General features: G+C 51.9%; 6 protein-coding genes across 6 annotated transcripts; all 6 read right to left on the bottom strand.

The window, feature by feature from the left end:
* Positions 1 to 617: 617 nt before the first annotated feature.
* On the bottom strand, positions 618 to 2094 carry COL26b_001404 (uncharacterized protein; the record flags this gene model as incomplete). Its single annotated transcript, XM_053174355.1, has 2 exons — positions 618 to 1838; positions 1897 to 2094. 2 exons carry the CDS (start codon positions 2092 to 2094, stop codon positions 618 to 620), a joined length of 1419 nt encoding a protein of 472 aa, XP_053041665.1.
* A 1862-nt stretch (positions 2095 to 3956) lies between these two features.
* Positions 3957 to 5662, bottom strand: COL26b_001405 (uncharacterized protein; the record flags this gene model as incomplete). Its single annotated transcript, XM_053174356.1, has 3 exons — positions 3957 to 3967; positions 4024 to 4448; positions 4497 to 5662. 3 exons carry the CDS (start codon positions 5660 to 5662, stop codon positions 3957 to 3959), a joined length of 1602 nt encoding a protein of 533 aa, XP_053041666.1.
* A 550-nt stretch (positions 5663 to 6212) lies between these two features.
* On the bottom strand, positions 6213 to 7083 carry COL26b_001406 (uncharacterized protein; the record flags this gene model as incomplete). The annotated part of the gene is made up of 2 exons (XM_053174357.1): positions 6213 to 6228; positions 6446 to 7083. 2 exons carry the CDS (start codon positions 7081 to 7083, stop codon positions 6213 to 6215), a joined length of 654 nt encoding a protein of 217 aa, XP_053041667.1.
* Positions 7084 to 9510: 2427 nt separating this feature from the next.
* Positions 9511 to 10132, bottom strand: COL26b_001407 (uncharacterized protein; the record flags this gene model as incomplete). The annotated part of the gene is made up of 2 exons (XM_053174358.1): positions 9511 to 9831; positions 9899 to 10132. The coding sequence occupies 2 exons, from the start codon at positions 10130 to 10132 to the stop codon at positions 9511 to 9513; spliced, it is 555 nt and encodes a 184-aa protein (XP_053041668.1).
* A 1393-nt stretch (positions 10133 to 11525) lies between these two features.
* On the bottom strand, positions 11526 to 13360 carry COL26b_001408 (uncharacterized protein; the record flags this gene model as incomplete). The annotated part of the gene is made up of 4 exons (XM_053174359.1): positions 11526 to 11671; positions 11728 to 12485; positions 12533 to 13016; positions 13072 to 13360. The coding sequence occupies 4 exons, from the start codon at positions 13358 to 13360 to the stop codon at positions 11526 to 11528; spliced, it is 1677 nt and encodes a 558-aa protein (XP_053041669.1).
* Positions 13361 to 14832: 1472 nt separating this feature from the next.
* Positions 14833 to 16847, bottom strand: COL26b_001409 (uncharacterized protein; the record flags this gene model as incomplete). The annotated part of the gene is made up of 4 exons (XM_053174360.1): positions 14833 to 15276; positions 15328 to 16068; positions 16127 to 16713; positions 16835 to 16847. The coding sequence occupies 4 exons, from the start codon at positions 16845 to 16847 to the stop codon at positions 14833 to 14835; spliced, it is 1785 nt and encodes a 594-aa protein (XP_053041670.1).
* Positions 16848 to 21601: the final 4754 nt, after the last annotated feature.

The raw sequence follows: 21601 nt of genomic DNA on the forward strand, positions 1-21601 counted from the left end.
AAATACCAGCACAAACTCACGTCACCACCATATCGGAGTCGGATTCAATGGTGGCGTTCTCCACGAGTCCTCGACTCCATGCAAAATTCTGTCGGCCGCCTCGAGTTGACGGGAAGTCTGCGCCGGTTGCTGACCCAGAGATGGCGTTCTCGTTGGTCCGAATAATGTGCTTGTGTTGACCGGCGACCAGGGCCCCGGTTTGGGCCCCGGACGGGACGCACGTACGCCAGTGGGGCTGGGTCCAACTTCAATGCAACCTAGTGTTGGTCCTTCTTCGTTGACGTTGCTCTGAAGGTGCATTCCAGATGAAGTTGAACCTCCGTCCCAGATCCTGGTCTCGTATGGACTGTCTTGCAGACGAGGGGCTGGCGAGTTCTGGAAGTGGCGAAGAACGAAACTTGTGGCGGATTGAGAAAACACATTCAAGGGGGGCAAGTTCAGCGAGGCGATATGCATATTAATGAAATACCAAGATCAAAGTCTAAATGGCGTTTGCACAATATGTACGGGTTTGAATTATGTGCTACCGAAGAATATGCATACTGGATGATATGCTAATTACGTCCCCCCACAGCCCAGATTGCCCTCGCAGCCACCTCTTCTCTTCAATCGCTGCCTCAGAACTCCGCCAACAGCTTAGGCAGCACAAACTGGTTGTTGTACGCCCAGAGAATGGTCGAGAATTGGGCAGTCCAGGCACCGCCAGTGAAGAAGGTGCTCTTGCGTCCCTGCAGGGCGTAAAGGTTGGTGATGAAGCCGGCCTTGAGCTCCTCAGGAGAAACATGCAGATGCATGGCGCCGTGGTTCGACCAGTACTTGATGTTGGGACGCTCGTTGCCGAGGCTCGCGATAGTGCCGGCATCCGCCATGTTGCTAAGGGCCTTCTTGACCATCTTCTGAGCCTCGCAGCTTTCCAGGTCGCCAGTAGCAGCAACGAGAACGCGGAACTTGTCAGAACCGAGGTAGGAGAAGCCATCGACAAAAGGAGTACGGGGAAGGTTAAGCCAGTTGGCGGGGTTTAGGTTGGTGTAAGCCGTGCTGTCAGGGAGAGACGGGTGAGAAACGACACCAGCGTAGACGGAAGACCACTGCCACTTCTCGAAGATAGACGTCTCCTGCTCATCGATGTCGATACCGTTCAGGTTGTCGAGGGTGGGCTCGAAAGAGATCAGGAGCTTCTTAGCACGGATGAGAGTGCGGGTGTTGTCGGCACCCTTGACGAGAACCTCAACGCCCTCCTCGGTACGGGCAGTCTTGATAGCAGTCGACGAGTAGAGAACGTCGTCTCCGAGAAGATCGGCAATAGCGTCGTAGATGTCCTGGTTGCGGAGCGAAACAGGCACGAAAGATCCAATGGTACCAAGCAGGGAGCGCGTGATGGGCGCGCCAAAGGCCTGCATGACGTACAACGTCGTCATGTCACCAAGGTTGCCCATTCCCAAGCCAGTGACCTGGAAAACTCGAGGGACTGCGGCCTCCAGCTGGTACTTCGCGACGAAGTCGGAGAACTTGAGAGTCAGGTCCTCCGGAATGCCAGCGGACGCGGTGGGGAAGTTCTCGTAAGAGGGAAGGATGAACGCCTCGTACTTCTCGCAAAGAGTAAGGTACTTGGCCAATCCAGCCTGCGTGAGGTTGTAGGCGGGCGCAGAATAGTTAAGCTTCTTGCCCGTGTCGAAGTTGGCGTAGGTCGTTGTCAGGGAAAGACGAACGGGGTCCTGGATCGGAATGTTCAGGCGCTCGACGAACTCGCGAGCCCCGGTGTAGTCGGTGTAAGAGTAAACACCAACATCGTAGGGCTTGCCGGTCTCCGGATCGTCATAGCTCGAGACGTGACCTCCCTTCACGGCGTTAGTACATGGAACTTGGTATCTATGCGAGGTAAGAGATGAGACTTACCAGACGGTTCTTCTTCTCAACAACGGCAATGGTCTTGTTGTAGTCCTCACGAAGACGCACGGCAGCGTGAGCGCCAGAAGCACCTCCTCCGAGAATGACTACATCTCTCTCAATGACGCTGGTCGCAGCACTGTCGGGGATGGCGGCCGCTGCCACAAGGGTCAGGGTGCCGAAGAAGGCAGCAATGCGGGCAGACATGATTGGCAGGAAGAAAGGTATTAAAATTAATGAATGAACGGAGCGATCAATACCGAAACCTTGAATGCTCGTGGTCGCGGGTCTCTTCTCGTTGACTGGCGAAGCAGAAGAGAGCGATGAAGACGAGTAAAGACGGTCTTGAGCTCATGTCGTGGCAATATGAAGATATTTATGTGAGCACCGTCTTGTATGGTACATCTGCATGCAATGTGCGGTAGCATCGGCATCATCCAATGTCGTTGGCTGCGGCTGTCATTTGCCCCTGCAGGACGCCCGCCGGAACCTGTTGGAACCTCGCGATTGCCAGGCCGCATCACCATCCTAATTGGGACGATTAGTTGCATATTACAGAGCCATAGGGCCGGGGGTGAAAAATGGCCCTTGTGTTTGCCATCGCCTTCGACATGTCGGCACCCCGCCGCGAAGACTGCTGGAAAAGTCGGTTCAGTGGTTGGAAGTCTGGGCAAGATTTCAACGACGGATCCCACTCAACGGGCTCCCATCTCGCCAGATCGGTTTCGTCTCAATAGAGTGTGCCATCCGTGCGGCGAAGGACACCGGAACAGCCAGAGGATCAACTTCCTGGCCAGTCCATGTGGAGAAGGTGGAGTTTTCAACGTGGACTGCAGCGGCCGGGGCCCGGGGTCCAGGGGCCTGGACATGAGAAACATGGGTGCCACCAACGGCAGTGATGGTGCAGGAGGGAAGTTGAGAAGTGGCAGATGAGAAATCTGCTGGTTTTGCGCACCTTTCTGCGGGTTTAACGAGGCACTACTGCAGGCCAGTAAGAGGGGCTTTTATCGAAGTGGAAAATCTTCTGATCTCATCTCCAGCCTCTGGATTTCTCCGTATTCCACCGGCGGACGGCAAGATGTGTTTTCTGGGAAGAAAGAAGCTGGAGTCACTCAATTTTCGACATTTCTTCCACATGAGTATGCGACATCGCATATGTAAATATAGACTGCCAAAGGTAGACACACATGTATGCTCCATGGTGGGGTAGTGTGTTGATCAGGTTGAGGCGTCCCTTAAGTTTAAGATGGTAGAGAGGACCCTTGCCTCACCACGTGGTTGAAACAAGGTCTTGCATTGATAATCAAAGTCACCATGTTGCATGGAGTAAGCGATGAGAACGCTAGTCGTGGATGGTGAGAAGCCTCATCCGTGGCAGTCCTTCGAGACTGCACACAAATAAGATACGTAGCCCTCAACGACTGCAAGCCTAGTTATTTGCATGATTGGTTGCACCATCAAGTCGCATTTGAATGGATTCATGAAGCGAGGAAGAGCTTTTGCAAAATACTCTCAGCAGCTGACGACTAGAGAGCTTCTCATTGCCGAATTCCCGGAAGATAAACCGAATTTCTGAGGGCGCCCGGAACCCATTTGTTGCCCCGTTTCCAAGCAGATACCACACCTCAAGTCAGCTTTGCCACGTTTTCTAGAACACAAGTGCCCCTTGTACCAGCTCAAGATCGGTATAATATGCTGTGTGGCACAGATGGTCAGGGCCGGAGTACCAACAGGGATGCAAATGTCAGGTGCCTGAGGTTTGGCTCCGTTGGAGTTGAAGTACGAAGGGGTCGTTTGGCAATAATCAAGCCGAGATGAACAGTGCCCACCTTGCTTTAGAATGAATTTGACATGAGCGTAGCATGTTCGATGACAGAAAGGGGCGTCTTCAATGTCGAAGTTTGTCCTGCATTGCAGCCAACTACATACAAAACCCGAACACGCTGTCTTCCACTGTGCCAAAGTTTATGTCTTCGCCCAACGCCCCAAAATTGGTAGCAAGATCCCATCCACCTTTTCCCATCGAGTCCATGGTGCACCCTTGATTGAACATTGAATTGAAGACGGAATCAAGATCTGCCTGGAGGTCTGTAGACGAATTATTATTACACTCAATACCACGTTTGGGTAACATACCTGGAAGATTTTGAATCTCATCTGCGGGTTCTTCCATGTCAATGTTCTGCGCGACCTTTTCTAAACGCAGCATGAGAGACTTGAGCAGGTTCAAAGGTCGTTTAAGGCCGTAATTACAGCCTTTTTGATATTCAAGCAGCGCCAGCCAAAAGCAGCGGATGCAGTTGATATGCTCCTCAGAGTCTTGACCGGTTTGCTGCAGAATGACAACGACCGCACAGTAGCTTGCATATGATATGCCATACTGAGCGCGGCGGAGGGTGAAGGTCTGCTTATAAACCTCAACGAGCTTCCAAATGCGGAAAGCAGCCCTGAGGCATCTCTCCTCGGCGTCTTTTCTGGATTCAGCACTCAACGAAAACGTGAAGTGACCGCGATTGAGAAATGCCTGCTCAGTCAGGATGGTCAAGGTCCAAAATATAGCGCTTGTTTGTATCAGCGAAAATGACCGGTTCAGACAAAAGAAGACTTACTGGGGTGTGATCTGGTGTGGTGGCGGAGTGATAGGCTCAAACCCCAAGATTCCAGACTTCACCAACGCATCAATATCATCCAAATGAGACATCCTAGAATAGGGCTTTCCGATGACATGGTAAGTGAAGTATGCGAGCTGTTGTTGACGCAAGACGTGCAGATCGTCAGGAAAGTCCTGGAAAGTCTTCATCAAGGCAGCCTCTTTTGAAGATCCTTGCTCTTGTTCGCGCATGAATTTGCCATACAAATCGTCGTATAAGCGCCGACCTTTGGGAGTCAGAGCAATACCTCGCTGTTCTATCTCCCCGAATCGCGCTTTATGTCTACCACCTTTCTCGGACCCACTAGAAAATGCGATCTCCTCCTCGAGAGCGAGGAAGCTGGTCTGCCTCAGGAGGATGGGGAACTGCCTGGATGGTGGCCCCTCTATCCTGTCTTTTGCCTGCAGGCCGTGCTCGTGCATTTCAAGTTGGGCGGCCTCAATGTCCAAAACCCGAGGCGTAAGATGGTTGATATGAGGTCCTCTGAAGCACACCACATCTGCGATCAAGGGATGAGCCTCTTGAAGACGTCTGTACGTCTGTACATCGACCGTTGAAGTCTTGTGCCACCGAAAAGTCTCGAGAGCCTCAATGATGAGGTCGTCTGCTTTTGCCTTGGGCACTGACGTGAGGGCCTCCAACTCTTTAATAAGCTGCATGCATCGAGGCGTGAAGATTTTCCGATCACTTAGGACCCTCTCCGCGCACGAGCGCAACTCGTCATCGTTGATGAGATCCAGCCTCAGCAGGGAGGTGAAGACGCGAAAGGGGCTATGGGCGAGTGCGTGACTGGTAAGAGGCCGGAAACAAGTTGCGTGGACAGGAAGACCAGCAACTGAGAGATCGTAGTAGCCGACCGCATGCATGCCCATGATTGAAAATAGGCGTCGGATCATTTGAAGCTCAGCGGGGGTGCCGAGACGAATTGCGCCGTGTCTCTCGACCTCTAGACGGTATTGCGTGTTCGAAGCGTGCTGATTTTGTTGACGATTGATTTCCGACACAATGTTTACCAGAGTTCCGTATTGGGGAACCTCTGCGCGGTACATTTCAGACAATGCCATTGAAAACTTGGCCCTAATCTCGTCAGGGGAGACTTGACCATCATTGGTGGTAGTGTCCATTCTGTTGATGACTCGCGATGGGGTCGTATGTTTGTAATGCAAGGTCCGTAAACGGTGATAGCATGAACTCTGGCGCCAGGACGGTTTGTAGAGAAAGTGTGCAATTGTTTGGGCTTTGATAAGGTATAAAATATAGCTTCTTACATGTAATCAGTCAAGTCAGAAATATCCGCCATGTGTGAGAAGAGATATAGGCCTCGTCGGACATGCTCGGGCGTGCATGTCCGCGGTGGATACACCTTCGGACATGCAGGTCCGCCGCCCTCGGTCATTCATGATGTCGAACTCGATAATGAGGGCTAACCCCCGCGGAGAGATTTTGAATGGAAAATGATTCTAGTCTCAACTAACACATATTTCATATGGCTGAGCTCGTTGCATTCGCCTCCAAGAAAGAATACGGGTGGAGACCACATCAGAGTTTGCATAGAAGCTTTCGACATGGGTGCCAGCTCCGAGGGTTGTCTTAGACTTCATCTCTGAAGTTTCTCAATTTGCTCATATAGACTATCTCATAGGTTTCCAGGTGTTGCCCGAACACCGGCTACATCTAGTCCCGCACGATACTGGGTGCCAGGTAATCATCCAGATGATGTACAGTCTTGAGACACGAATTGTTACCCATGTGGTCATCTTGGATGCATATCCCGTCCATCATTCCATTTAGCAAGTAAACTTAGCAGGTCCTGGGATCGTGTAGGATGTGACCGGCGGGTAATAGATGTTGATGGTGATGCCGGGGTCAGTTCCCTTAGTACGGTGTCAGAATTCGGTTTCATAAACTCAAAGGATGCGCTCTTTACCTTGTAGGCACCAGGAAAGCTGACGGTCGACGGGGTCTTGGCCCCAGTTCCGCCGACGACGTTGATCTGGGCGCACTCCATGTACAGCTGAGCTCCTGGGTACGAGCTGGCGCCGTGCAGGGCAATCATCTCAGCTCGGAGAAGGTATTGGCCACTGACGATGCACTTCGGGATAGTAATGGACTGGCGGCCCTGGTTGTTGATGACGTTCGAGGTACCCCAAACACCATTGTTATAGCCATCCTCTTGAATCTTGAACCAGCCGTCACCAATACCAGTATCAGTCTTCGCGTCGCTGACCTTCTTCATGTAGGTGATAGTAGGTCCTAAGTGGCTGGCATCCATGACATCGTCAGCACCACTAGTCAAGGTGTGGCGCCAAATAGCAGTGACGGTTGATCCGGCGGTGACGCTGATCACCTTATCGGTCGGGGTAGTCGGGTTCGGCGGGCCATTGCATGCGATGTACTGGGAAGTGACATCTGTCTGAGGGCCATCGTATGAAGGCGTTCGGATACCTTGGGACACTCCAGAGTTTACACCATCAGCCTCCAAGGAGACGAAGATGGTGTGGGCCTGGGAGAGGCTGACCGCGGCGAGAAGGTTGAGGAACTTCATGATGGCTGGCTTCGATAGTCTGATACAGACAACAAGTCGTCCTTCAGCAGACAAAAACATGGTTCTTATATCTCAAGCCCCAGAGCTAGACGTGCCATGCCTACGCAGGACTGAAGGCCAGAGAGAACTAGGTCTGACATAAAGACAGACTAACCTGCCATTTGCCCCCGGTGCATTAGCATCCGTTGCTCTGTGAGGAAGGTCGTTGCACTTCAGGAGTATTGTCGATGCCGGTAGTGGACGAAGTTGGCTTGGCGGGGCAGTCTCATCCGGCATTTAGATTGAGGTTTGTTGAAACCCCGCGAATCGTCTGGCGCCCGAGGTGCAGCTAACCATGGTTCGCCTGGCGGGGATCTCACCATCCATGTCGCGCTCATCGAATCGCGTGTCCGAAAGCTTAGCGTTCAGACGACTAAATCAATCAGAAACGCGACTTGGTCGCAACACCAGGCGCCGGTTCCCGATTTTCCGCGTGATGTTTAGAGACCAGGTTCTGTACAGAAACAATGGTCCATGGAAACACTCAGCTACAAATATGCTAATGATGCTTGACGTCGGACGAACGCTCCACACACGATGGACCCCTTAAGACAAGAAGTGAGTCCACCGTTGCGTAATTCAGGGGCAGCATCGGGTGGGCATTGCAGCATCAAATAACGCTTAAGTCATTACACATGATCGGTCGGTAGAATCTAAGCATATTACATGGCCATTCATATCGTCATAAGGTTCACATCTTCCCCATCCTATCGTCGTCCAGATCCATGCGCGACACGGTCAACAACTAACCCGCCAACAGTGCTTCCTACGATGTGCTCCCAACTCTTGTGTGTCTTCTCGTTGTTCTTGCCAGCGACGGCGTCAATAGCTCCGGCGCCTGCTGCAGCCGTCATCACTCTGGCAGTGCGATCCTTGTCCTTTCTCGACAACCCGGCCTCGATAATACCGGCGCTAGCTGCGGCGATGGCAGCCTGACTCCAGTTTGGACCTGCACTCGAGTGTCTTCTTTTGCTGCGACTGCTGTGATGATGGTGGTGATGATGCCTATGTGCGCGGTCGTGTTCATAGTCTCGTGATCTCGGCCGGGAATGCGATGGCTTCTCATTATAGTAATACTCCCGAGGTCGGTTTCTGCCGGTCTCGTAGACTTCGATCTGCCCGCTGCGGTCAGGGTACTCGTAATGTCTTTGAGCGACACGCACTGCGCCAACATCCCTTGTCGGGCTGTAGTCTGGCCGGTCGCTGGTGTAGTCTGAATATGTTGGAGAATGGTGCCTATGGAGATGAGGCGGGTAATTGTCTCTGTATTCGCTTCGATGTGTCATCTTGGATTCGTTTGCTTGAGGTGAGTTGAGAAGTGGACTTCGAGGATGAAAGCGAGAAGGATCATCCAGATCAATTTTGGAATTAAGCTTATATACCCAGGTTCAGCTCGACTCGTCCGGAAGGGCCCTTGGAAGAGAACCCTACCAGAGTACACAGATTGCGGATCTTTGGAGGGACTGATCAATGTTGTTGCCACTTCAGCGTAGCTTCGCGGGTTACTTTCTGATGTTAGGCCCTTGGCAACGTTGGAATTTCGCCCGGATGATGCTGTTTAACCAATGATCTGACTCAGATTACCAGTTCAAAAAGTGGTGGGGTGGATCATTCCCCCATGTGAAGCCGCAGGTGTTCGTCGTTTTTGACATGCATGACCCAACAAAATAACAGGTTTTTGAGTCTGAATAACTCCGGGGCAGCATGCTATTCGACCTCTTTAGAGTTTATTCTGGTGACCCAGCACTTTGCTGATTTTTGGTTTGTTGAACAGCCTGACACAAGGTGAAATTTGGACTTGGAGACCTGGAGAGTTCGCGAGAACAATTCGACGAGACCTGGCAACAATTGATCGCCGGACTTCTGGGAAAGCACCGGGCCCAATTGAAGCCAAGAAGCCAAGTTGCTAAGATAAGCCAATATACAGGCAGGAAAGATTAAGTACATAAAAAAAACTGGATCTTCTGGGCTTGATGTTCACATGGCCTAGCCATGACGTGAAAATGATGGGAATGTGTCGGAACAAACTCCGGGGGGTGGAGCCGACCGTGGACCCTAAGGGCATCGACTCCGCACCGAGCCGGCCGGATTACAGCGCCGAGACTTGCAGTCTGCAGGGACTTTTTGAGCAGATTATAAACAATATTCGAAAAAGAATCTCAAATTCTGTTTGATTACTACTTTGTACATAGCTGTATCCGACGCCGTGGCTGCCCTCTGGGCATACATGTGAATTCCCATAGCGATGTAATCTGGCAGAAAGAAGAAAAGAAACATGGTTGTTGGGAGACATGATGAGTAATTATGAGTCTTGTAAGAATCTAAGTTACAGATTTCATCTTATCGTAACATCGTGAGTCGTGTATCCCATCTGATTTGTATCTATCTCTATTGAGTTCCACCAACGATAGGATCCGCGTTGGTAATGGTACCTTCCTTCGTCGCCAGGAAGTCCGTTATTAGCTTCGATGGAGGTCCGTGTGAAGCGGCCGGGTTACTTCGGGTCGGAGCGAAGAACATCGTATTGCGGAACTCTTCAGCCAGTTGTTCAGACTCGGTGATGCTGAGACATTCTTCCAAGCGGGCGACATCTTGAGTGTCGGTATCTCGAACATGGGCGGCCATGTCTACCCAGAGGCTCTTCAGTTGAGGCTCGAAGCTCGCATCGTCAACGGGGATGGCTTTCAGTTTGCAGATCTTTTCCTTCAGCTAGTTATCACTAGAGTTAGCGTCTGTTCGCCGTCGCGTTACCTCGTGGACAAGGGGGGGCGCTTACGCTCTTTCGGTCCGTGCAGTTCTTCTCACACCTCGAGCTGCCGTCGGCAAGACGAAGCTTCAGAGCTGGAAGAAGCACTTGTTCCTCGCTAACGCAATGTCTTGCAAGCTCGAGGGCAAGCTCATTTCTCCAACGAAGCTTATCCTCTTGTGTAGCTGCCGTGAGGATGTACCGGTATGCTTGCTCGATCCTGCGGTGATCTTGCTTGATAGCTTCGGACAGACGGGTCGGCATTTTGATCGTGATTTAGATGCGTGTCAACGCTTCGATGGTCTATGATGAGCGAATTCGGGTATGAGGGATGGTATTGCTAATTTGGTTGAGCGTGTATAGATAGAAACGAGGACCATTGGGTGATGGACGTTGCTCAACTAGAAAAGGATCGTGGTTATCTAGGCCGAAAGTATGTTTTCTTAAATAAAACCTGCCAGGAATGACGTTTGGGTACGCAAGATCGTGGCGCTGAGCTTCGCCTGACCCTAACGTGACACACCGCAAAGCCTCAACTTGTGTCTGGGTCTCAGCCCAACGGAACGTGCCACCTATCATCTGTTTGAGCTGCACCCTGCAGCATCCCGTGAAGCAAAGCGGATCAGTGGATCGCTTGCGCGTTTAGAGGCGTTTTCTCCCTCCCTTGGCCCTTGCCGCATCACAACTTGGCATGCTCCAGATGCCCTACCCCGGGCTCCCGGTGCGCGCGGGGCAGCCGCTCCGGCGTGCGGAGGGAGTGATCCGCGGATTGAGCGGCACGCCAAACTGCCTATTCCGGCAATGTGGACCGCGCATCCGGCAGCATCAACCCGCTCGGTGATTTGTTCGACAGCCGAGAGGTGCGGGCGGTGCCTGGCTGAGCACTCGCTGCCCAGCCTTGATTTTTGTCCCGCCACTTGATCATCATCGCGTCACCCCATTCCGCTTCCGGGTCCCTGCCGTGCCCAGTAGAGTTTCAGATCCTCCCACGTGAATTGGGTCTAAATGTCGGTAAGGATGCGGCCAGGTGAGGACCACGCAAACCGTGCCTGGCATCGTAAACCAGGCACCGTTGATCGTCATTTGAATGAGCAGAAAATGATGTATGTTCTAGACAAGGGTCATCAGCAAACAAACCGGAAGTTAGGGATGATGCAGCTTGCCTGCAAGGCAATCATTGTTCCGCGGAGACGTAATCGCAGTTAGGGACTCCCTGCTCTCAATACCGCATGAGAATTCATGGGGAAAACCAAAGGATGGGTGACTGGATCCTAGCATCTTCTCTCGGAAAGCCTGGTCGAAGTTTTCAAGGGAAGGTCTGTCTCACAAACGACGCCATTCGTGGCCTCACTAGTCCAACAGGCTGACAGGACACCCTCTCATCAAGAATTTGCGGGGTAGACCCTTCTCCAGATTCAAGAAAGACCGAGCTAAAAACGATCGACGGGCCCAACCGTTTGCTATCCTCCGTGCTCCTACTTGACAATCTCTGAGGCGCAGGCCATTCCTCGGTGTACTACCTTGAGCACCTGCGCCTCACGGGGCAGGCGTCTACCGGGGAACCCAGTCCATTTGCAGTGACGTCGGGCCTCATCGATACAAGGGATACACAATCAGGACTAATCCCAACCACTCTTAATTGTTTCTTTCCAGTCTCTTAAATCCTGCCACGGTCCAGAAACCTGTTTGGAATGTCGACATGTTTGCAGCGTAAGTACTCAGCCACGTTCTTACCCAGAAAGTCGTAGGAAGAGCTAGATGTCACTCCTCTATCTAGGTGATCCTTCAATAGGAAGTGCACAGCTAAAGTGAATTGATGTTAGCGATACTCGGGACAAATTTGGAGTGAATTGACTAACCATGCAGGTGTGGAAGCTCGAATCGGAATATGGGCTTTCCCATGTCATCCTCACCCAGCAACTCTCGAATTTTGCTGACAGTCAATATCGATCTCAACCAATCCCATTCATCGGCATTTCGCATAAAAAAGCCAACGTTGCTGTCTGAACCTTTGTCACCTGACCTCGCGTGCACAACATATCCTAGTGGTGCTCGAGTCGTCGGCCCGAGGGTGGTCACGTTGATCGGGTCCTTAGTCTCATACGTCGGTTGGTTGTACACAAAGTCAACCGTATCCGACGGCGGATCGATGCTCACTCGCTGATTCTTCCACGGAAGATGGCACACGTGCTTAGCGGCACTTTGGGGTATGATGCTGACCCAGTATTCGTAATATTCTCTGGGGAAGGCTTGTCGCGTGTCCATGTGGAATGTTGCACCTGGGTAGCTTTGCATGATGTTGTCGACCATTGGCTTGAGGAACTTCAATGGTGAAAGGGTGTCTTCGTCGCGGGCTTGGGCAAAGATGCGCAGGTCGACGGTTGCTGCATCTTGGTTGGAAGGATTGACCGGGCATGACCCGTTTGTCCGGAATTTGAGGCAGGAAAACTTCGACTCGTCAAAGACGTGTCTGAGTTGGCGTTCAAACAAAGCAGCCTTCTCGGGTATGTCAAGTCCGCAGAGAAAGTAGTGTGCTTCAGCTTGGAATCCTCCCTTTGCAGTGATACCGACTTTTGTGGTCGGGGGTGGTTTAATGTGCCCAACGTTGAACACTCGCCTGAATGCCATTAGCATGCACTAAGAACCTTTCTGGGTGTCACCTACACTTCATTCTCTCCGACCTTGTCCATCTTGATGTTGTCAAGGATGGCGACGACGTCGGAATTGTAGTAATAAGGCCCCTGAATTTCGTACAGCAATTGGGCCTTACACGTCTCAGGTGTAACCATGCCCCCTTTCTTTGCTTGCTTATAGACTGTGAACTCTCCAGTTCCCTCGACCAACGCAATCGGAAATCCAACATCAACAGATGTCCCAGGAAGTGTCTTGAACCCAGAGAAGTTGCCGCCTGTCACATAAGTGGTACACTCGATGAAGTGACCTGCCACAAGCGCATGCGCGAGCTGTGACAAGTCGTCCCTCTTCCACCCATGGTGGTATGCGGCACATGCAACGGTAGGCGAAGCATCTGCTACTCTTCCACAGAGGACGATGTGAGCGCCCTGCTTGAAGGCTTCGACGATACCCCAGCATCCGAGGTAAGCTTGCGCGTAAATGGGCTCATACGGCCAGTCCTTGATGTTCTCGCCTTCTCATATCAGTTTTGCTATCGAGATATCTTTACCTGAGTGTTGCAACCATACCTGTTGTAAGATTCCTGAATCCGTCCCCTGACTTGAGCCCCTTCTGAACAACATTTATGACTTCGTCTCCCTCTATCCACGCGACTTTCAGCTTCAGACCTTTTTCTGCAATCACATCGACCAAGACATCGTGTAGTTTCTTCGTATCGCTCGCACCAGCATTAACCGCAACTTTAATCCGCCGTGCATCGAGGTATTTCAGGGCCGGCTCAATCGCTTCGAGGAAAGAAGGCTCAAATTCTGCTGAGTTCAGAGGGTCGTCGGCCTTTGCACCCCCTCTGAGCGCCATATTGTATTCTGACATCCAGTCACCAACGATGTACTGGACATCTTCGTCCCGAGCTAGCTCTACCAATCCCCCTCGCCTGTCTGCCGCCGACCCTGAGGCCGACGCAATGCGTGCCGTACCATTGGCGCGAGAGGCCAGGTGTCCGGACAGATTGGTTCGCAAAGGCATAATGAAGTTTGGATGTTGTTTATCGATACAGAAGTACATAGACTCTCACTTCACTGAAGAACAGGTTTTGAAACGATGAACAAAACCTGATCTCTGACTTGGGCGGTCAATTCAAGTCGAGTATGCACGGGCACCCGAGGGACCGAGATACCGTTTCCCCCGCACGCCGCACTCGTGGAACTCCAAACAGCGGCACAAACCTCGGCTCGAAGAACTCTGCGAATGTTGCGACGAAGTTGGAGACCCCAAGCGCAGATCCGGGTTGTTCGGGTATCCTTGTCCACACCATAGCATCTCCGGTCGAGGACGCTGCTGGGCCTGTCACCTGACAAGGTAATCACGCACGCCAGGCACTTCGGTCAAAATAACGACAATAAAATGAAAAGGTCTTGGAAATGCTATGCCAGTTGGTCGACTACGTAAATGAAAACCAGTGGACGATATGAATACCTACCATGTAAAGTGATTCGAAAACCGGCACTTCCAAACATTCCAAGACAAGCCCAACATAAAGTCTGGGAAATGAAATTGAACTATCCCATTTTCCCCATCGAATCTGTAGGCAGCAATGGCATCATGGCTCTGATGTCTCTCGAAGATGTGTCGAATGAGCTAAAAGAAAAGCAAAAGCCAGCGGAATTCGGTAGGATCTCAACCCGCTTACACGTCGAAGGCAATTGAGGGATCTGTCAGATTTGAGCAGGGTACGTTAGATCATACGATGTACGGCCGGTGGCTGTGTCCTGTTTGTTCGCTATTGTGAAAGTCATGCGCTGTGAAGGTGTCAAGACCCTTTCAGCTTCCTTGAAAATAGATATAATGACGAGTGAGCTCGGCGCTGTGGTCGAGGAGAAACTACGATCTGAGCTTCTATTGCCGTTGAAGCTTCTCATTGGTGACTTATGAGAAGTCAGTGAATGATCATATGTTCGAAGAAGAAGAGCGACGGTATGAGAAAAGCTGGCAGGTCCAATCTCGGCCGTGTCGGGGCGACGGTTAACGGACAAAGGACGCGGGTCTATCATGTATCTGGAATTAGCCAAGTCTTGTAATGCGAAGTCAACGCTGAATCAGACACGTTATTTGGATGATTTGGGTCAAGTTAGTTCCGGGCTGGGAGCCTGGGATCAATTGGCGGTGGGCCGGCGCAAGGTAAGGTTCGGAGACTGGCCTTCTTTACGGCGCAGCTCCAATAGTCATTTTGGTTCTTCTTCAATGCTTCCGGATCCTCCACCAGGTATATGCCATCCGAAGTAGAAGGAAAGATAAAGGAAAGAAGTGAGAAATGAAACCATGAGTTGATTTCAGTTGGTGGCCCTCTTTTCCTCCGTGGTAATGAGCTCGTTCTCTGGTGATATAGGAGACTCCTTCCTCTCCGTCGCACCTTCTGAGTGTCCCTCTTCAAGGTTTCCTGCCGCTGCTGCTTGCGCTTCATCCGCGCCAATGGTGACATTCGGAGCATATCCGAGTTTACCCTCATTCTGGCGCTTCGCAGGAATAAACAGGTCATACCATCGGGGGAAGATGAAGCTGCCGAAGATGATAAGAAGCGCAATATGTCCGACGCCAAAGCCGAGGATATGAAGCGGGTCGTACCGCAGCTTGTAGAATGCGGGATACGAGAACCCATAGACGATCGCAAGAATTGGCCCAGAAACGTAGCGTAGCAACACGGGCCAGAAGGTCGGGATATTCCAGTTCTTGCCACTTCCAATAATGACGTTGAGATCACGGCGAAGTTGATTTCCCTTGAGACAGGAGTTAGCTTGATCTTAGGAATGAAAGGAATCCATACTTACGGAGTAGAAGGCCAAATACCATAGGCGGCTCACGAAAGCATTCTGGCCCCAAAACCTAGGGGGGGTGGAATCGGGAGTCTTGCTCATCAGAACGGAAGCTATGCATCCAGCAAAGAAAAGCCCAAATCCTACACCGGCCCCCGCACCGGGACTGACTGCATGCGCAAGGGCAACACCGAGGACCATACCCAAGATGTATCCCGTGTTGTAGATGATAAACGGCACCTTGCCAACTTGTCCAATGACATCCTTGCAACGGTAAACGCTCGTGGAAGTCACGCACTCAGCAAATACAACGAATACCAGCGCGACGTCGTTTGTCCATTTGTCGATGCCGGTCAAAAGATAGTAGCCGAACTCCGTGCAGTAGGGGAGTGATAGCAGGAACGAGAGAATCGTCAGAGCTGTCACGACAATCGGGCGTGAGAACTTGATGCCGGTATCCATGACTAGAGTCACAATGGCGTCAAGCATTGCGAAAGCTGAGCTGAAGCCCAAGACCATGAGAGTAAAGAATAAGGCCACAGCCCAGAAGTTGGCGCCAGGCATCTCCGTGACGGCGAGAGGAAGGGTAAGGAAGCCGACTGTGAACCCTCCAATAGGGTTCTCAGGATCAGGGTACATTCCCAGATAGCCCACAACACCGAACACAGCAAAGGCTGCAATGTTCTCGAACAGAACGTTGCTGCATACGATGAGGATGGAGTCCATGACAGCATTCGAGTACTGACGATTGTATGACTAGACGGAGTGAGTCAGTTACGTAGGAGGATACGGAAGCTGTGGGCGCAATGCTTACCGCATAGGAGGTGAAGTAGCCAAATCCAACACCAGTTGAGAAGAAAACTTGCCCGCAGGCTGTCTGCCAGACCTGTCCACTGGCAAGTTGAGAGCCTCTCCACGTCGCGAAATACAGTTTGACACCTTCACCCGCGTTCTCCAGGGAGACTGATCTTCCAATGAGTATAATTGTGACAACAATCGGAAGGCCCATGGTGAAGTAGACCACCCTGCCCGTCAAACCGACACCACGGAAGATGCACAGCCAGCACAGAAACCAGGTGAAGAGGGTCCATCCGACCGTCTCACCCAGCAGAGCAGTGCCTGGATACTGTGTGTAGTTGGCGACAGCACTGCCATCGGCAGTAAGATTCCCTACAATAGGGTCGACGTTGGCGACTACATCGCGATTGAAGAACTCTTCGCCTCGGTTGGTCCACGGAAGCGGGCTGGTGAATGATTGCCGGAAGTAGTTCATGATCCATGCCAGATTGACGACGAAGTAAGGGCCGACCACGAAACCGACATACAATAGGGATAGCCCAGTGCCCTTGAGCTTTTGGTTGAGGTTGTTGTAGGCGACAACACTTCCTCCGCGATATGCCTCTATTCGCAATCATTAGACTCGGTAGCATTTGGGGGAGGGAAACACAAACGCCCAATAGCAATCTCCAGCACCAAAACAGGAATTGCGATAATGAAGACGGCCATCAAATATGGAATGTACCACTGTAGTCCATGGTTGTTGTACACCTGTGACGGGTATCGTAGGAGGTTACCCATGCCAGCGCAGCCACCCATAGAGGCCAGCAGGAAGGCCGCCCGTGAGGGCCACGCATCTCGCCCATCCTCTGCCTTGTTAGGCGGAGGCGCAAACCACCCGCCAATCTTTTTGAGCACGTCCATGCCTACGCCACGTGGAAGACGAGATATGCGCCGTCTGCCGGTGATCAAGGTCCGTCCCGGAAGTTACCCGGGGCGCGGAATCGTGTGATTGAGCTTGTTGAGGGTAGCTTATGTTGACTGCATGTGAGGCTCAAAGATGAGGTGCGAATGACTCCAAATGATGGAACCTTGTGGGATGAAGATCTCTTCAGAGAGTTCGAAGACTCATGTGGAGAAGGACGAAGAGAAAGAGAGAAGCAAGAGAAGACGAAATCATTCCTCTACCTCTAGGTACGTACCACATGGACCATCGTCATGCTGCCTTTTTATTCAGCTCTAGAGGTCCCCCAAGCATCTGATGCGACCCTGCTGGTCTGCAGAACTTTCACTCGGGTTTTCGCCGCAAGACGCGAACGCCCCCAGCCTGCCCACACAACCAACCGCCGCCAGCAAGCACGCAATCTTGTTTGGTTTCACGCCTCGTGGGGTTCTCGTCCGTTGCCATCTTCCAACGGGTCGAGGGTATGTGGGTAACAAAAGTCTTAGCATTACCTAGGACAAGACCTTAGCGAATCCTTCCAGCAGCCCGTCTCCCATGGCATGGCGGGCGGGAGCTGGAGGCGGAGCGCCGAGAGAAACATCCCGGTGAGCCAAGGTCTCGGCGGACTTGGCGACAAGGCTCTACGGTACCAGTATCCGTCTGGCCAAGACCGAGAACGGAGACAAGGGCGATGGTCCGTCGAATCACCGGAGCGGAATGACGCGATCGACCCCACCTGACGGGATTCCGGTCTGACCTAATAAGCAAACCGCTCCGTGGTGGTTCAATTGCGCTGGGTCGGTGTCACCGTGGAGTCGTGAGACTTTGACGTGGGATGACAGGCGGGGGGAGGACGCCAGTCTGGACAAAAGGACCTTGTTGGTTGTAAAAGTGACGAATAACACGTGCTCTCGCATAAGTTTACGTCCCGGGTCGCCACCAACATCACCCAAAAGGCTCCTCCATGCAGAGCATGCCGCTTGATCGAAGCCATCAACCCTTCAAGGTGCGCCTGTTGATGCCTTTTCAACTTTGTTCCTGAGCCGAGGATATGGCTCATCGGAGAAGCGCCACTGAAACTATGATTGTTGTGGCGTAGTGTATGCGCGAGGAAGACAGCTCAACTTCGCTCTGAGCCTAATGCTCCAATCATGCTTGCCGGAGTATATTCCGAAAGTCACATTGATCTAGGAATATCTCTCAGGCTCATGGTCCATCTGGCTGCATCTATCGCAGAGAAATCCCACGGTGTTGGCAATGCACCCCAGAACTTGGCTTGCTTGTGTATGCGAGTAGCCCTGGCTGATATGGAATTCCCTATTTGATAGGTCGACTCTGAGTGGGATTCTTTCACAGGAATGATACAATATGGGCCCCGGTGCTCGGGCTGGACATCAAGGGTGGGCCGACGCATGTCTTAAATTGAGGTCCCTGTATTCCTGCCAATATCTTGGCTGCATCCCTTCGCTATCCCATTGTTGGCCAGAGATACGAGATGTGTTCAGGTGACATGCCCAGTAGGACCGAGCAAGATAAGAATGAACGGGAGGCCGCATGGCTATTGAGAAGGTCGACGTCATTGTTCTAGTCCTGCCCTTTTCAAACCAGCCCCATCCGCAACAGCCTTGTCCCAAACTCCACCAGATAGTAGTCAGCATAGACCAGCCCGTGGTCTTTTGTTCGATGGTTGCTCATTGGATTGTTACAGACCGTGGCGTTCTTCAAGATTGACTCAAAGCATTCGCCTCCTAACACGTCGACGCCCGTCAATTCACCGTTCGTTCCAGCGTCCAGCCGAGCCTTCTCTCCAGCCAGGGAAAACTCCAAAGTCTCTTCCACGATTCTGAGCCCGGCCTGTAGGAATCGATCGCTGATATCGCGAAGACCCTGTCCCTCAAGAGACTGGGCCAGGATCAGCAAACCGTTGGCAGCCGCGGTCCCGGCCGAGGTGTCCCGCAGCGGGGGTTCTCCATCTTCAATCGGAGCATCGAAGTCCCACATCGGCACGTATCTCCCAATCTTCCGCTCGGAACCATCAGGCGCCGGAATTTCGACCTCTGCTTGTGCTTTCTCCAAACGTAATAAGAAGTATTCTGCAAGTCCACATGCCGTTTCGAGAAATTCACGCTCCCCAGTCCAGACATACGTCTGGGCGTACCCCAAAATGGCCCATGCTTGGCCTCGTGACCAAGTAGACGACGTACTGTATCCTTGTGCTGTACACCGTCCCTTGATTTCTCCATTGATTGGTGAAAAGTTGACGACATGGCAGGTGCTGTACAATGAACCGGGGAACCGTTGCTCTAGCTCCGGTGGTTCTAGTCGTAGATGTGACTTCAGGAGCGTACGGGCGTGTGCAATGGCGGCATCTGCGAGTTGTTTGTCACCAGAGTGAGCTGCGGCGTAGAAGAGAAGATCAAGGTTGCACATCGAATCGATGATAACGATGAAGTTGTCATCCATGCCTATGATAGGTAGGATTTTCAACCATGTCAACTGATCCCATGACCTTATGGCTCCAACAACAGAATTGAATCGAGTATGCAGGCTCTTGGCAGCCGTGAAGATGGTATCGAGAGCCCTTTCATCATGAAACAATTCCCACCTAGGTCTCATATGGGGCATTTGGATAAAACCAAGGTCATGAGTGTTGGTTAGTCGGGATTCGCCATGGATGGGGTCTGACCAGGCCTGTGCTAGTACTTGGAGTCGTCTTCGTACTTCAGGCAGATCGATGTCTGGATTATCCAACTTGATAGTGTGGGGATATTTGATGGCTCTCTCAAGAAGCGAGTAGAGGCTGCCTGCAAAGAACCCACAGGTCCAAAAGTCGATGTTTCTGGATTGATACTGGCCATATTTGGGGCCGATCTGCGGTACCGTCTCAGGAAATCTCTTGGGCGGATCCTGATAACTGTCAGTATTGAGACCTTCGAAAGTCACCAATCTGAGGAAAGGTGCTTAGACTTGCGTTGTCAATCAGATTTTGTGTAGCGGTTCGGATGATCTTTGCTATCACGTTTTCGGAGAACAACTCCGACAAGCGATCTCTCAACGTTTGCAAAGGCTGACGGGCTGGGGTTGCGGTCGGCATCATCGGCTGAGGGCAGCTTCCGACGTTGGCTGTTGCGTTAGTGGCAAGCCAGGCCCTCCGAGTGCTTCGTATCTCGACCAGCATTGAAACAACTTGATGGGAAGTCGAGAGTGGTTATAAGTTCGACACGAGTAAGAGATAATAGACTTCTTACGCAAGCTCATCCCCGAGCTCACGGGTACACGGCTGCGCAAACTTAGGTGGCACTAAGTAGGAGGGTTCGTATCCGGACTAGGCAAACTATTCCGCCTTTCTCAGGGAATACAAGTATCTCACCGAGATGAAATGCTCCGAAAAGTCGGTTGGCCCTGTTCTAAACCTTGCAGCCCGCACATTCTCCAGTCATGGGTGCCGACTCAGACGCGGGGTAGACCCCCTTCGGCCCCGCACGTCGTCCACCGGCCGATGGTTGCCCGAGATATTTTCCCTCTGGTTTTAGCACAACGTTCTTGCTGTGGGAGCCAAAGCGAAGATCATTCTCGTGTGGCGCAAGGTATCAAAGTCGGAAGTTCTATTCGTTGCATTTACATCAGTACCTAGGTTTTGCCATCTAGCAAGATGCCACCCCTCCGTGGCTTTTCTGGTAACCCAGTGAAGTCCCGAGATGACGTGGTGCGGGCCACAGAAGCTTTCCTCAAGCCTCTAATTCAATACTTTTCTCCTGGAAAGGCAAGAATCAAGCTTCCAGTTGCCACGGGTACTCACTTCGATGAAAATGCGGCCCAACTTGAGGGCTTCGCCAGGCCGTTGTGGGCTGTCGGGGCGCTCTTGATGAGCGGCGACCCCGATTGGGAGCTCGTTCAACCTTGGGTTGATGGATTCGACGCTGGCGTTGACCCAGGTCATCCGGAATACTGGGGCGATATTCAAGACTATGACCAACGAATGGTCGAGGCCGAGATGATCTCCTTTGCACTGCTGGCAGCACCTCGACATATGTTGTGGGATCGGCTTCGTCCCGAGACCCGGAAGAACCTCGTCGCCTGGCTTTCAAGCATGAATACCAAACTAGTACATCGAGCTAATTGGCTCTGGTTTCGGGTGTTTGGTAACCTTGCCCTTTCACGTGTGTGTAACGTTGATACTCCGGAGGTGCGCGATCAAATCGAGGACGACTTGAAAATACTCGACACATTCTACTTGGAGGATGGATGGTCCAGTGATGGCTTGTGGAGAACTCCTAGCATAGACGACGACGAATATCGGATCTTTCTAGAAATGGGTCGAGCCAACGCACTTCCTAGCGGACGGAATGCCTGTTTTTACTCAGGCAGTTTCGCAATCCAATTCAGCCAACTGCTCTACATAAGATTTGCTGGCGATCGTGATCCTGCAAGAACAGCGAAATATCAACAACAAGCTCGAGACTTCGGTGCTGGCTTTTGGAGGTTTTTTAATTTCAACGGCGCCGTGATACCTTTCGGTCGCTCACTTACCTACCGGTTCGCCGCCGCCGGGTTCTTTGCAGCCCTTGC

The sequence above is a fragment of the Colletotrichum chrysophilum genome (assembly GCF_026319265.1).
Source record: "Colletotrichum chrysophilum strain AFK26 chromosome Unknown scaffold_6, whole genome shotgun sequence".
Classification (NCBI taxonomy): Eukaryota; Fungi; Ascomycota; class Sordariomycetes; order Glomerellales; family Glomerellaceae; genus Colletotrichum; species Colletotrichum chrysophilum.